Source organism: Ahaetulla prasina, chromosome 10 (genome assembly GCF_028640845.1).
Source record: "Ahaetulla prasina isolate Xishuangbanna chromosome 10, ASM2864084v1, whole genome shotgun sequence".
In the NCBI taxonomy this organism is placed as follows: Eukaryota; Metazoa; Chordata; class Lepidosauria; order Squamata; family Colubridae; genus Ahaetulla; species Ahaetulla prasina.
The window spans coordinates 23,298,393-23,315,162 of record NC_080548.1 but is presented as its reverse complement, the minus strand read 5'-3'; the positions used below and the strand labels follow the sequence as shown (position 1 = coordinate 23,315,162).

Here is a 16,770-nt window from a genome sequence, read left to right as displayed (position 1 = left end):
CCCCAGCTCTGGCTCCATGCCCAGGCAAACGGAGCAACTAGACCCCTCCCCCTCCTCCACAGCATGTGAGCCTGAGGGAGGTCAATTACCAACAGCTGCCGACTGGAGTGACCCTCGCGTCAGAAGACTTGATAGGCGGAGGCAACAGAAGGAAGGGAGGGGCAGGCCTGGATAAGTGCTGAGTCATGGAGCCACACCCCATGGCCTATATAAAGGACCTGCTTTCTGGCATTCTCTGAGTCAGGCAAAGTCTAAACATATCTTGCTGAAGTCACTTTCTGGTCTCCTGCCTGCCCTGAGGACTTTGCTAGGACTTTGGGCAGAGCTGCAGAGGCACGCCTGATTCGGATTTCCCTGACCCGGCCGTCAGCGGAGGAGTGGGACACGACATCGTGGTTGAAGTTGTTTAAAAACCAACAAACAGCCATGCTGCAAACCTGATGACCATGACATCATCAGAAGACATTCAAACAACAGCACTAGCACTAATTTACATCACACAGATGGTACTTAAACTCAAGGACTATGACTCAGCAACTACAACCAGGCAATTACACAACCCGAAATCAGACCAGGACTCAGAAAGGCATATAAAGACTAGGGGTTCCCTAGACAAGCACAATCCAAAGTGTACTGGAGATGTCTCCTTGAATGGGGACAAAACGTTTGCAGCCAAATGGCCAAGCTTGGAGCTCAAATCAACAACATAACTACCAACCTGAATTACTAATACTCAGTGGTGAAATCTGAACCGGTTTGCCACCGGTTCGCTGGCCGCACATGCGCGCTGTGCGCCAAAGGTACGCTGTGTGTGTGTGTGCAGTGCGCATCAAATGCATGCTGCGTATATGCACATGTGCAGTACATGCCAAAAAGAGATTTGGGAAGGTAAGTAGAACAGCGAGGGGGGATCAGCTGTGCCACGCAATTTAGATTCACCAGAAAGCAGGATTTCCTGCTTTCTAACGATTTTAAATTGTGCGGCACAGTTGATTGTCGGAAATACCAGTAATAGCTTTTTTTTTTTACTACTGGTTCTCCTGAACAGGTAGTTTTTATCACTACCAGTTTGCCTGAACCGGTGTGAACCTGTAGCATTTCACCACTGCCAATACTCAAAGACATTTCAATGGTATTTATTCATTGATAACATAGAAGGCCTTATTATTATTATTATTATTATTATTATTATTATTATTATTATTATTATTATTATTATTATTATTATTATTATTATTATTATTATTATTATTATTATTATTATTATTAATTAAATTTTTATACAATAGGATCTGGACACTTACATGCCTAATGAAGAGGAAGAAATGTCGTTCTTACCCGCACAAATCCATGTTCCTTCCTGGCTATGGCTATGTCATATCCGTAGACCTGGACTGTCACCAATCCAACGTAGGACACACTCTTCACACCCCGATTCTCATTTTTGATGGTGACATGGAAGGCTGGGAGAGTTGTGTCTGGTCCACAGGTCTTGGCTATGGTATAGGTGCAGGTGCCCATGAAGTCATATTTCCGCTTGTCAAACGTCCAGTAATGGGGGTCACCCCGAGCCGAGCAAGTGGCAGATGATTGAGGTATGCACACCTTCCGGCCATTTTGTATTTTGTAGGTCTCCTTCTTCCGACACTGTGTAGAAGTACTTGGGGGAACAGGCTGAGCCTCTGGGTAAGAAAAGGCAGCCCGTTATTTAATGGCCTAGATCCAGGCTACCTGATGAACCATATTGTCCTGCTAAGTCTAGCCCATCCTACTCAGGATGGCAGAGAGAGCCTAGTGTGGATCCCATCAGTCAAATAACTCTGATTGTTGGGATCCAGAAGAGCCTTCTCTGCTGCAGCACCCACCAGGATAAGATCTGCCCCCAACCTCTTGTCATTCCATAAGAGCCTAAAGACCGAGCTCTGCAGGTTGGCCAGGGAATCCAATGGAGCAGTTCAACTCAGGAGGTAGCTGCTAAATTGACAACAGACACTACCTCCCCCCCTCCTTTCTCTGCTCCCCACTCATCCATCTTTATTTTTTACTAATCATATTGATTTTTTGTTTTCTTTTTCCTTGGTTATTTTATTGTTCTATATGGGTTTCTTTTTTCTTTGTTTAACTTCCTTTTTATTTCTTTGGGGGTTTTTTATGGTTGTGAGCAAGGGTGGACTCCTGGGGGTTCGGCAGGTTCGGGCAATCCCCTAGCCAAGGATCACTGGGGTTCGGTGAATCCCCAAATGCCACCCATGGCTGGCCACTCCCACCCTGTCCCACCCCTCCCAGGAGCCTCCACGTGGCCAATTCATCATTCCAGGTAAGTGCAGTGGCCACGCAGAAGGTCTGGAAAGGCAAAAAAAGTTCTGGAAGTCTGGAAACGGGCCTGCTTCCGGCCTCTGGAGGGCCTCCAGACTCTGGGGGAAGCAGTTTTCATTCTCCCAAAGGCTCAAGGAAAGCATCCAGAGCCTGGGGAGGGCGAAAAACATCTCCTCTCACCGTGGTGCAGGCAGCCGACTAGGTCATGCCCATCATGGCCATGGTCACCCAGCAACGGGGCAGCAAACCCATTGCTAAAGGATCTGAAGCTCACCCTTGGTTGTGAGCCACCTAGAGTAGCATCATGATGAGGTGGGAGGCAAATACATTTCAACATCATCATCTTCTTCCATCCTGTGATGATATCTGTAACACCATCAAGCATCTAGATCTGTAGAGTTTCCGATACTCACCCTTTTGGCAGACTCCTACTGCTCCGTAGCTACTCCTGTCAGCAAAGCCCACACTTAGCAAGCTAAAGGGGCTGTCCGGATGTTGTATGGAATGGATACATTCTTCCTTCCCAAGTCTGTACTCACTCCATGAATATTCTGTTCCTGCAATCTGTTTCCAAGAGATGCCTCCCAAGGCTTCCCCATCCATGGTGAGCCCACCAGTGACAGCTGTCTTAGCAACGAGGAGAGCATAATTCTCAAAGGCCACCCGGCTCTCAAAAGAGTAGGATGTGCAGTAGCTGAGAATATCGGGGACAGTCAGGAAGAAGGGGTGAAATGCACGGCCCGAATGGGTACCGCCAGGAGAGAAAAAGAAGACCTGGATACCGACATTGGCTGTGATGTAGATGGGGCCTGATTGTGTGACTTTCAGCTGAAGCAGCTGTCCAGACTTGAGGTCATAACTTTTACGGGCGCGACCAGAGACAGAGGTGACTGTGGTCTTTTGGGAGGTTAATATATATGCAATATCATATTTAGTTTGGAAAGAAAGAGGAAGGATAAAGAAGGAGAGGCCCCAGTTTTGCACAGGTAGCAGTTGCTCTACCACATGACTACATTGGGTGTTCATTTGGGCACAGCTGTGCCCACTTAGCACTGCTACTGGGTGTGTTGCTCTGACAAGTGTGCCAGAGAGATCTTGGTAGCTCTGAAACTGGATGGCTTCATAGGGTAGAAGGGTGACTTGCAGCTTGCTGCCTGCAGGATAAATGTGGTCTTGGAACCTCACAGTTCCCTTGAGATGGATCTCTACGTCAGTGCGCTCATGCCATGCAATGACGGAGAACTCTTTGTACGTTTTGGAGACGGCTCCCAAAGGTGTGAGAACATAATACACCTTTCCGAGATTCTGGATAGGATAGACAACTGTGGTGTCAGCTGAATTTCCCTTTGAGCTCAGGGCCACCACAGAGATATTTTGATTGGCTGTCACCAGGACAGTGTGGCAGGATTTAATGGTGCCAACCGTCTCTATGTAAGTAGGCATCTTCACTACCACGGTCTCTCCTGGGGGAAGAGAGAATTCTTTCTGGAAGGTGGATTTATAGACCAAGACGTTGACTGTAGTGAGGGGAACGTTGCCAGAGATGACAAGCTGAAATTCAGCCTCTGAATAGTCTAACTGGTAATTTTGCATGAAGGCAGTGATGAATTCCTGGCCGATAGGTGCTACAGCATGGAGACCTACAAGGAAGGGAAAAAACAGAAAAATGAGGGTGGCCAGGTAGAAAAACAAAGCAGCACATGTGAAGGTTTGCATAACCTGAAATCCAAGGTGAAATGCTACCATTTCACTCCATTTCGGGCGAACCGGTAGTGATAAAAGCTAACCATTGCTACTTCAGGCAGGGGCAGATTTTGTTGTGTGAATCCATCCCATTTAGTTTGTTGATGGTTCACGGTATCATACAAACCTCCAACATGAGTTAATTCAGAAATCCGGTTGAGTTTAGTCACTGAACACAGATTTTGCAAAATCCTAGAGGCTGACAAAATGGCCTCTACTGTAGAGGTGTTCAATTTTGGCAACTTTAAGACTTGTGGTCTTCAACTCCCAGAATTCCTCAGCCAGCATGTGGACTTCAGCTCCCAGAATTCTCCTGGGAATCAAAGTCCACAAATCTTAAAGTTGCCAAGGTTGGATGCCACTGACCCAATGGTGAAATTCAGCCGGCTCTATCTGGATTGCACGATCCGGTAGTGCCAGCGACGGGAGCAGAGATGGGTTTCAGCAGATTCTGACTAGTTCTGGAGAACCGGTAGCAGAAATTTTGAGTACTTTGGAGAACCGGCAGTAAAAATTCTGACTGGCCCCGCCCCCATCTATTCTCTGCCTCCCGAGTCCCAGCTGATCGGAAAGAAATGGGGATTTTGCAGTAACCTTCCCCTGGATTGGGGAGGGAATGGAGATTTTACAGTATCCTTCCCCTGGAGTGGGGAGGGAATGGAGATTTTACAGTATCCTTTGCCTGCCATGCCCACCAAGCCACGCCCACCAAGCCATGCCACGCCCAACAGGCCACACCCACAGAACCGGTAGTAAAAAAAAATTGAAACCCATCACTAGACAGGAGGCTCTGCCCACACACCTGGATGCCATCACCTCCCAAGTTGACCCTCTGTGCATGTGCAGAAGGTTCTGTGCGTGCACGGAGGAGGTGTGCACGCTCACATTTGTGAAGGTAAGTGAATACCACCCTTACACTGGCCTACTGTCAACCTCTCAATATCTGGGGTGTAAATTAGTCCCATCACACACACACCTCAAAGCTGTCACAGATTTCATAATATTGACATGACAGAAAGGAGAAATTATTAAATACTTGAGGAACAATTACAGCCACTGCATTTAACTGAAATGGAATCAAGTGAGTTTTTGTTCTGTTTTCATCCATTTCATCAGCCAAGACGGGTGTGCTGTTCGGAAATGCAGTCCCTGGTATGCTATTTGACATCCTCAGTCAAAACAAATTTGACATCCCTGGCTTAAGATTGGTGTTTTCAAGCTGTGCATGGCCAATCGTTCCAAAGCTGGATAAATGCTCCCCAGATTGCTGTTTTAACTAGTTCTTAATTCATGGGCTTCTAATAATAATAATAACAACAACAACAACAACAGAACATAATAACAGAGTTGGAAGGGACCTTGGAGGCCTTCTAGTCCAACCCCCTGCCTAGGCAGGAAACTCTACACCATTTCAGACAAATGGCTATCCAACATTTTCTTAAAAATTTCCAGTGTTGGAGCATTCACAACTTCTGCAGGAAAGTTGTTCCACTTATTGATTGTTCTAACTGTCAGGAAATTTCTCCTTAGTTCTAAGTTGCTTCTCTCCTTGATCAGTTTCCACCCATTGCTTCTTATTCTACCTTCAGGTGCTTTGGAGAATAGCTTGACTCCCTCTTCTTTGTGGCAGCCCCTGAGATATTGGAACACTGCTATCATGTCTCCCCTGGTCCTTCTTTTCATTAAACTAGACGTACCGAGTTCCTACAACCGTTCTTCATATGTTTTAGCCTCCAGTCCCCTAATCATCTTTGTTGCTCTTCTCTGCATTCTTTCTAGAGTCTCAACATCTTTTTTACATCGTGGCGACCAAAACTGGATGCAATATTCCAAGTGTGGCCTTACCAAGGCATTATAAAGTGGTAATAATGCCATGGTAATAATAATTAAAATCGATATGTCACTGATTCTGGGCAGCTTACACGTTTTGTAAATGTCATATCTTATGTCATGTCTTATCTTTTAGCCTCTTCTTACAACCGACATGTTCAGGTGAGCAGCCTGAACTTTTTGTGTGCAAAAAGGACACATGTCCATTTCGTAAATCTCACTAAACTAAGTCATTCTGGGAAAAGAGTCATCATTTCGGTTAGACGGTGATCTTTGCACATGAACATGACAGAGGAGGCGTTTAAGGTGTGTTTTCTATCAGCTCAGGAAATTGGATACGGAATAATATGTCTAAGCTACTGAAAGACAGATTTCTGTTTAATGTCTAAAGTAAAATTCCACAGTGGTTTTACAGAGGAATTAATTACTAAGAGGATTTGATGGGCTTCTCTCTAGCAGATGCATTCGTGCAGAGGCCAAACAGCCATCTGTTTCGGGTGCTTTAATTCTATTTTTTTTTTCACAAAGCAGGGGCAACTCGGACCCCTCCCTTTATTTCTACAAATCAACACATTTGTACTTGACATATTTATGAGCATTCCACAATTAGAACAATATCAACTGATTACCTTTCCCTTTGCACAGTCACCCATGCCCTCGTTACATCCCGCCTGGACTACTGCAATGCTCTCTACATCGGCCTCCCCTTGAAGAGCACCCAGAAACTCCAACTGGTCCAGAATGCGGCTGCGTGGGTAATAGAGGGAGCACCTCATGGCTCCCATGTGACACCTCTCCTGCGCGGTCTGCACTGGCTTCCGGTGGTCTTTCGGGTGCAATTCAAGGTGTTGGTTACCACCTTTAAAGAGCTCCATGGCTTAGGACCGGGTTATTTACGGGACCGCCTACTGCCACCAACAGCCTCCCATCGACCCGTGCGCTCCCACAGGGAGGCCCTCCTCGGGGTACCGTCAGTTAAACAATGTCGACTGGTGGCCCCCAGGGGGAGGGCCTTCTCTGTGGGGGCTCCTGCCCTCTGGAATGAGTTGCCTCCGGGGCTTCGTCAACTCCCCGACCTCCGGACCTTCCGCCGCGAGCTGAAGACTCTTTTATTCCTTCAAGCAGGTGTAGTTTTAATGGGGTTTTAGTTTTATTGTTATTGTTAGTTTTTAGTATTTTGGCCATAAATTATATTAATTTTATATTGTTTTTAACTTGTATTATATTGTGTTTTTAAACTGGCTGTTAACCGCCCTGAGTCCTTCGGGAGAAGGGCGGTATACAAATTCGATTATAAATAAATAAATAAAAATAAAATCTCCTTAAAATATTTAGCAAACACTGGGCGGAGGAGAAGGCTCACCTGTGGAATGTTTTCAAGGCATAATAATTTATCTCTAGATTAAAGTATTTCACAGAATTTCGGGTTTCCGAGAGTTCATAAATCTTTCAAAGCATATCAACCAGGATAGTTTAATGTGTTGGCAGACTTATACACTTAACTGCAACTCAAATCCCAGAGCTATTTTCTTTCCTGACTCTGTGATGTGAATCTGCTCTGGAGTTTTACCTAAATTCAATTTGCATTTTATTCATCTGATTCATGAATCCAAGGTATGTGTAGACTTTTGTTTTGAGGTTATTTCCTGCCTACCTGAAAGCAAGGCCAGTCCTACGGCTAGTGTCAGCAGTCTGCATGTCGCCATGGCTATGAAAAAAGAGAATGGAAAATAGTAATTAAGGACAAAGAACTGGGTGAGGATAAAAATTCAATAGGCTCTTTATTTTTATCCCACCGTTATGATTTTTTAAATACCTCAAGGTAGAGAACACACCTAATGCTTTTCCCTCCTCCTATTTCCCCCACAACAACAACCCTGTGACGTGGGTTGGGCTGAAAGAGTATGACTAGTCCCAAGTCCCCCAGGAGGAGGAAGAAGTATTTGGCATGTTCAGCTCAGGAGTGAAATGATCCCGGATCGGACCGGATTGTGCGATCCGGTAGCGATTGTAGCCGGTAGTTCAGCGATCCGGTAGCAATGGCGGAGCGATGCTCTGCCCACCAGCCCAGGTGTCATTATTTCCTGATTTTAACCAGGAAGTAATGTGTTGTCTGTGCGCGCATGTGATGTGTCCATGTAATGCGTGCACAAGACACGTGCACTTCCGGACCAGTAAGGAAGGTAAGTAGATTTCACCCCTGGTTCAGCTCCTTGAGTTATTTATAAAAATAATAAAAATGGGGTTAAAAGAATATCCAAACAAATCCAAACTACAGAAAGAAAGAAAAAAAGCCATTTGTACTACAATGCCCATAAATAGGAATGGCCCACCTCTCCATGCCTGTTATTCTGAAATCCTGAAATTGTAAAAAGACATGAGAAATTTAGAAGTTGTAAGAAACAGTGATACAAAGCAATGTAAAATCGATATGGTATTCAAGAAGCGATTTGAAAAATTGCTCGCTCTCTCACACACATACACATAAACTCTCTCTCTGTCTCTGTCTCTCTCTCTCTCTCTCTCTCTCACACACACACACAAACACATGCACATATACACACTATATCGCTGGTTGATTTTTGCAGCTATTCCCAATATATCTACTTGCAAATAAATCCCATTCAATTCAATGTATTTCTGATTAGAGTTAGAAAAAAACAGACTGGGTGTTGGACGTTAATCTCCAATTCTTTTTCTGCTACTCTCAATCCCTTGAAATGTTTTTTAGGGTGATGAGATTTTGCAGGGGGTTTGCAGGGGGATGAGAAACTTTGTTTTTTCTCATTTATTTTGATGAAAAGATTGATTAAATGAAGCAACCCATTTTAACATGAGTGGAACGGCTTCAAAACGCTCATTATTGTTTCACACCAGCTGTGGCTAATTTAAAAAATATTTCTTCTTTCTATTAGGGTGGCAACATTTTCTTCAATTCATTGGTTCATGGAGCTGCTCCAGAATCAATCAAAACCATTTTCCCCCATGCACAACTCAAAATGCTTTTTTTTTTAAAAAAAAATAATGCCTGCCATGATAAGAGCATTCAATTATCTTTTTTTAAAAAAAGGCATGTTTTCTCTTTTTATTCAAATTCACTATTTTATTCAGAGGCAAATTGCTCAAGCTGTAATTGATTAAAGCTCATATTAACATTTGAGGGGATTATATCTATTTAGGAGCCTAAATTTACACCTGATGCCAAAAATCTTTGGATGAGGCCCCTAGAGATCCCCCAAACATGCCTCTCAAATGGTAATTTTTTAAAAAAAATATATATTCATAAACATTTTGAATACAGTGTATTTGCCAGGGTATATCACTTACAAAAGAAAAACAAAGAGAGAACAAAAAGAAATATTAACACATATACTGTGTAGTAATAATGTAGCAGAATAGTTTTATTTATTTATTTATTTATTTAGATTTTTATACCGCCCTTCTCCCGAAGGACTCAGGGCAGGTCACAGCCAGCTAAAATAACAATGAATAAATACAAAATAAAACAGTAATTAAAAAACTTATTAAATATGGCCCCTAGTTAAAATATATTTAAAACAGTAAACCCCACTAAATAAAATTTAAAACCAAGTAAAAAACATCTAAAATTCTATGCCAGTCCTGCGCGAATAAATAAATATGTCTTCGACTCGCGGCGAAAGGTCCGAAGGTCAGGAAGTTGACGAAGTCCTGGGGGAAGTTCGTTCCAGAGGGTGGGAATTTAGTTTTAGCTAAATTTCTCTTTATATTAGCTTATTTCTAATTCTGTTAATTATATTGGCATATTTATAATTATAAACCGTCTTTATATTTAATTCATACCAAAAAAAATCATTTTTTAAAATGGTAATTTTTGAGGTGACAGCATAAGCAGTTACATATTAATGATAATTGTGAGTGGGATTTTGGAATCCTAGCGGACAATCACTTAAATAGGAGCCAAAAAAGTGCTGCAGCTACCAAAAAATCCAACGCAGTCCTAGGCTGCATTAACAGAGGGATACAAAATTGTGGAGAATGGCTTCTGATGCGCGCATTCTTTTGAAAAAAAAAAATATCTGAGATTATTGTCAGATTTCCAGGGAATTATCTGCTACGGAGTTTCCCTCTATTATGAGATAGAAATCCCATTCATTTGGGAATTTTGGAAGAGGTGTTCCAAGAAGAGGAGGCTGTATTATATAATCTCAGGAGATAACAGAATGACGGAGTTGAAAGGGACATTGGAGGTCTTCTAGCCCAACCCATGCTCAAGCAGGAGACCCTATGCCATTCCAGACAACTGCTTGTCCAGTTCAGTATTGGAGCATCCGCACCTTCTGAAGGCAAGCGATTCCACTGATTAATTTTTCTGTCAGGAAATTACCCTTAGTTCTAGATTGCTTCTCTCCTTGATGAGTTTCCACCCATTACTTCTTGTCCTGCTTTCAGGTGCTTTGGAGACTAGAGTTAAAGGTTCCCCTCGCACATATGTGCTAGTCGTTCCTGACTCTAGGGGGCGGTGCTCATCTCCATTTCAAAGCCGAAGACTGTCCGAAGACGTCTCCATGGTAATGTGGCTGACATGACTAAACGCCACACGGAACGCTGTTACCTTCCCACCAAAGGGGTTCCTATTTTTCTGGGAAGGTTAACAATGGGGATCACCTAATCCCGGAACAGCCCAACTGCCATCAAGGCACGCCAGTTTTCCAAGCACCCCAATTTTGATCACCTGATCATGGGGGATCTTATCATGGTAACGAGTCTGAAGTCACTTTTCTCAGTGCCGTGGTAACTTCGAAAGGCCCCTAAATGAATGGTCGCAGGTTGAGCACTACCTGTAAGAGCTGTGGTGACGCAGTGGTTAGAGTGCGATACTGCAGGCTACTTCTGCTGACGGCCGGCTGCCTGCAATCTGGCAGTTCAAATCTCACCAGGCTCAAGGCTGACTCAGCCTTCCATCCTTTTGAGGTGGGTAAAATGAGGATTCAGACCGTTGGGGGCAACAGGCTGACTCTGTAAACCGCTTAGAGAGGGCTGTAAAAGCCCTGTGAAATGGCATAAAAGTTCCAAGTGCTATTGCTATTGCTATTTAGGCAATACCCACAATGACTCCATCTTCCCATATTTACTTCACAAAAAGTTAGAGTACCCCACTCACTTACCTGCTGACGAGGGCCTCTATCCCAGCGCCACCTTTGCAGGCTTGATATATTGGTGGGACTCTAAAACTCATTCAAATATAGGAGTGACTGGTTGAGTCATTATTGTTTCTGGGTGGAGAGAGGTCAACTGTGGCTTTTGGGTCAATATAAACTCAGTTCTCCTTAACACGAAAGGGTCTGGATTGTTTTAAATGGCATTTAATTTACCCCATCAGGGTGTAGCCCAAGTATTGAGGTTGGGATCCTAGCTAAGTTTTTTTTCCCCCTAGTAGAATTGAAGGAATTTGAGCATACTCTCTCTCTCTTTTTTAATCTCCAGCCTACATCATCTTATTTGGTGTGATTTCCCATGCTCTTTCATAAATTTTGTTCTCTGATATGTTTACAGAAAGTTAACCTTTTTGGAAAATTTCCCTGTGAAGGTCTTTGGCAGTATAATTGGATAGATCTTTTTAATGGATGTAACCAGTGGTGGGATTCAGCCAGTTCACACCACTTTGGGAGAACTGGTTGTTAACTTTCTGAGCAGCTTGGCAAACTGGTTGTTGGAAGAACTCATTAGGGCAGAGAACCAATTGTTAAATTACTTGAATCCCACCGCTGGATGTAACTCTGAGATCAATGAAGTGCATTCCACATAAGAAGGGATAGGACTGGAGTTTACATAAAACACTCAAGATGGATAGATAATATTATTTCTTACCTGGTTTGTAAATTTCCATTCAAAACTCTTTTTGGTTTGCCTTAATCTTTAAATGTTAATATTTCAAAAATCCACAACATATGAATTATTCAATTAACATTCTAGAACAGATTTTTTTTTAAAAAAAATTATCCATTTCTAAATGCATTTCCTTCGCATTACACCTGGATTCCAAATACAATGTTTATTTGCAGTTTTCGTAATTTGAGCTGCAGCTTGCACTAGAAAATTCAGATAAATGTGACTTCGCAGTTTGCATTAGAACCTGCAGTTTGCTTGAAGCAGTTTCAAGCACACTTATTGGGAAGAAAGTTTTGAGGAAGAAAATGGAATTTTACTTTTGGAAATACATTGCTAAGGTCTGGTGGCCTAGAGGGGGAGGTCCCACCTCACAATCAGGAGGCTGTAAGTTTGATCTTAGATAGCGGAAGATATTTCTCTCTGTGGGCGCAATGAGAAAATATCTGCTGTGACCTCTGTATAGGCATCAGGAAGGGCATCCAGCCATTAAATGCTCAGCTCCATTTAATCTCCCCAATTGCACCCTGATCCAAAGGATAATGGCAGGGGTGTCAAACTCAATTTCACTGAGGGCCACATTAGGGTTGTGGTTGACCTCGGGGGGGGGCAGGTAGGTGTGGCCAACTGTGTGGGCATGGCCAGCTTGATGCCACTTCCCAAAGTGCTAGCATGTTTTCTCTTTGCACTAGGTAGACCGGGCCGAAGCCACGCTGGCCCAATATTTCCTCTTCGCATTGGGTAGTCCGGGCCGAAGTGACATGGGCCGGCCCCTTACATTTTCCAGGACAGCCCACGGGCTGGATCAAACCACATCGTGGGCCAGGTCTGACCACATCACGGCTCAGATCCAGTGGTGGGATTCAAATAATTTAATAACTGGTTCTCTGCCCTAATGACCAGCTGTGTAGGCATGGCTCAGTGGTCATGTGACTGTGTCAGCGAGGCCAATTCAACGTCACTCACGTTGATGGGTGCTTCTCCTTAGCTGTTACAATGTAATAAATGTTAACCAGAGAGGCAGTTTCTGTAGGTAGGGCAATAAAGATTAGGCTAGAAACACCACCAGAATGTTTCCTTCCTTATAGGATTAGCCCTGTAAAGTGGAAAAAAACAAAATAAGATTTCTTCCAACAACCGGTTCTCTGAACTGCTTAGAAAGTTAACAACCGGTTCTCCTGAATCGGTGTGAACTGGCTGAATCCCACTACTGGTCAGATCCAACCACATTGCGGCTTGGATCCGGCCCATGGGCCTTGCGTTTGACACCCCTGGATTACAGGGTTGTTAAAAGAAAAGAAAAAAGGTTGCTAAGGTCTGGTTGAGCCTTATCTCCAAAACACCAAAGAATCTGAGCTTGACACATTCCTTAATGGAAAACTATTTTAGGAAAAATCGGGCAGTTTAGGTTTCTTAGAGTCTAATGCATAGTTTTCAAATAAGCATTTATCTCATAACATAATGTTGGATGGGAATATTTCCAGAGGAGTTTCAGAGCCTCTATCATTTTCCTCTACTTTATCCCTTAGGCCATTTTCTGCTCCAAGTATTTTCAGCATCTTTTTTATTTTAGTTAGCCTCTCTTGGAACTTTACATTTAAATGTTTGCCGATCCATCCTATCAATATTTGTTGCCCGCTTTCACAGGGGATTAAATGGCAAGGGATTTTCACCGTCATGGCTCTTTAATCTGCTATTGACTGAAACTATGTACAGCAAAGGAATTAAGGTCTCATGAAGCTCCTCTGAAGTCAACCATGACACATCACAAATACCGTTTTGATAACTTCCTGAATTGGATGCCTTTTGTTATACACCACTTTATGGACCTGGGCTGCAAAATTGCCAATAAAAGTATTGTGGATAAAGAAAATAATAAGAACACTTTCTCAATTTACAGTCAGGGTGAGACGATGGGTCCTATTTCAGACTAGCTGGCCACATCTTCTTAGATTACATTGTGTTTCAAAGATAAAGCAGTCAGGTATATACAGGGGTGTTGCAAGAAGTCTAGAAAACCCACAGCAGGATTAGTTCAGAGGAATCATTCATTCATTCATTCATTCATTCATTCATTCATTCATTCCTCCCTCTCTATGTTTAAAGAGCACAAGATGATTTACAAGAAGCCATTTTTATTTTATCCCTTCAACATCAACCTGGTGAAAAAGATTAAGCTGAAAGAAAGTAACTGGCCCCATATCACCAGTGTGTGTTTTATGATCAGTGGGTTTTGTTTTTTTTTATTGAAAAAGTTTTTACAAAAATTTTCACACACACCCTTTTCCCCCCATCCCCCCCTCCATCCCCTCCCCCTCCCTCCAAACCACCCTCCTCCCTCCCCCCTCCTCCGACTTCCCAGAACAAACACAAGGTATAGTTCAAAAGAAAAAACAATCATTCGCTAAATTTTCCCTAACACAAATTATAATCCTCCCCTTCTTCTCAAATCCTAACTTCCCCCATACAAATCAAAGATAAATACATCCTAATCATTCAAAAGCAATCTGAAATCTCTTAATCTGATATCTATTTTGCGTATATTCAATCCATTTTTCCCATTCAGTTAGATATTTTTCTTGTGTAGTGTCTTTCAAAAAGGCTGAGATTTTAGCCATCTCAACCAAATTAGCAACTTTCAATATCCATTCTTCTATTGTAGGTAACTCTTTTTAATTCCAGTATTGTCCTATCAGTAGTCTTGCCGCTGTTATTAAATTTAAAATCAACTTAGTCTCAATTACAGTACAGTCCGTAATAAGTCCCAATAAGAAAAATTGCGGTAGGAACTTTATCTTCTTTTTCAAAACATTTTGTATAATCCACCAGATCCTTATCCAAAAAGCCTTAATCTTCTTACAGGTCCACCAAATATGAAAACATGTAGCATCATCACAATTACATCTCCAACATTTCGCTTGCATATCTGGATACATACATGATAATTTCTTAGAGTCTAAGTGCCACCTATAAAACATTTTATAAAAATTTTCCCTCAAGTTCTGTGCTTGCGTAAATTTAACATTTCTAACCCAATTTTTTTCCCAAGTTTCCAAAAATATTGGTTCTTGAATATTTTGTGCCCATTTTATCATACAATCCTTTATTAAACCCCTTTCAGAGTCTATTTCTATCAACACATTATACAATCTCTTTATATGCGCCTGAGTTTGATTTATAATTTGTTTCATCAAGTTTTCTTCATTCTGCATGATGCCAATTTTCTGGTCTTCTTTCCACCTAGCTCGTGATTGCCCATATTGGAACCAAGTATAGTTTCTCCCTTCTTCTTTTAATTGTTGCAAGGATTTTAATTGTAAATTACCTCTCTCAAAATATAAAAGTTCTTCATAAGTAATCATTTCCTGTTTCTGTTCTATATTTATATTCTCTATTGCATGCCTGGGGTTTGCCCAAATAAGAATTTTATAATTCAACTTATAATAGTATTTCTTGCAGACACGCAGAAGAGCAATTCTTAACACATGGTTCTTAAAGGCTCTATAGAGTTTTTTATCATACAATAAATATGCATGCCAATCATAACCTTCTATATTCAAAATCCTTTCCTCCGTTAGGTTAAACCAATCACTTATTACCAAAAGAGCAGATGATCAGTGGGTTTTTGAACACTAAGGGTTTCACTTTAGCACAATTCAATAGTCTAACCATGACACCACATAGAAGCACGCTTGCCTCCATAAATCTGAAGGTGCTGAAGAGCTGTGGTGGTGGCGCAGTGGTTAGAAATAGTATTGCAGTCTAAGTCTGCCCACAGCCAGAAGTTCGATCTTGACTGGCTCAAGGTTGACTCAGCCTTCCATCCTTCCAAGATTGGTAAAATAAGGACTAAGATTGTTGGGGGCAATATGCTGATCCTTTAAGCTGCTCAGAGAGGCTGTAAAGCAGTATGAAGCGGTATATAGAATAGAATAGAATAGAATAGAATTTTATTGGCCAAGTGTGATTGGACACACAAGGAATTTGTCTTGGTGCATATGCTCTCAGTGTACATAAAAGAAAAGATACGTTCATCAAGGTACAACATTTACAAAACAATTGATGGTCAATATATCAATATAAATCATAAGGATTGCCAGCAACAAGTTATAGTCATACAGTCATAAGTGGAAAGAGATTGGTGATGGGAACTATGAGAAGATTAATAGTAGTGCAGATTCAGTAAATAGTCTGACAGTGTTGAGGGAATTATTTGTTTAGCAGAGTGATGGCCTTCGGGGAAAAAACTGTTCTTGTGTCTAGTTGTTCTGGTGTGCAGTGCTCTATAGCGTCGTTTTGAGGGTAGGAGTTGAAACAGTTTATGTCCAGGATGCGAGGGATCTGCAAATATTTTCACGGCCCTCTTCTTGATTCGTGCAGTATACAGGTCCTCAATGGAAGGTATAAGTGCTATTGCTATTCCTATTGCTACCATGAAGTCTAACAGACAATGAGAATCACAAAGGCTGCATTCACACATAATATTGTCCCCAAATGTTACCACATATTTTGTACCAGATATTTTAAGCTTCCTGAATGGGCATGTATGAAACTCACATGTCACTCAGAGGTCATTTGTTGACTATCATCCAATTAGCCCCTTCCTTCCTTCCTTCTTTCCTATCCATCTATCCATCCATCCATCCATCCATCCATCCATTACTTACATATTGCTGTAATCTGTATAGACTCTTGATAGCACCATGGGTTACATAAAAACATAACCAATTCCCTAGTCCAGCAATCTATTCTCACCATGACCAACCAATGGCACATAGAAGCCAACACATCTCCTAGCAGATGGCCTTCAGACACACCTCCATCAAGGCCAAGAGCCATGGCTCACCCTGAATTCCATAAACTGGTTGAACCACTGTTTGAAGCCAGCCAAGCTGGTAGCCTGCACAACATTCATTCATTCATTCATTCATCTAATTTTTTATCCACCCATCTCCCCTACAAGATGACTCTGGGTCACATACAAGGTGATTCCCCTGCAAAGTGACTCTGGAC

At 42.3% G+C, this 16,770-nt stretch overlaps 1 protein-coding gene across 1 annotated transcript in view; it reads right to left on the bottom strand.

Annotated features, from left to right (window-relative positions):
- FCGBP (Fc gamma binding protein) overlaps positions 1-11,070 on the bottom strand; it is a 58,534-nt gene extending 47,464 nt beyond the window's left edge. Inside the window, exons 1-4 of the mRNA XM_058195936.1 lie at positions 11,037-11,070; positions 7,544-7,597; positions 2,730-3,956; positions 1,339-1,682 (exon numbers count right to left, since the gene is read on the bottom strand). Coding sequence (XP_058051919.1) covers positions 1,339-1,682; positions 2,730-3,956; positions 7,544-7,595 — 1,623 coding nt within the window. The 5' untranslated portion in view covers positions 7,596-7,597; positions 11,037-11,070. The remainder of the gene's footprint in view (positions 1-1,338; positions 1,683-2,729; positions 3,957-7,543; positions 7,598-11,036) is intronic.
- Between the last annotated feature and the right edge of the window lie 5,700 nt (positions 11,071-16,770).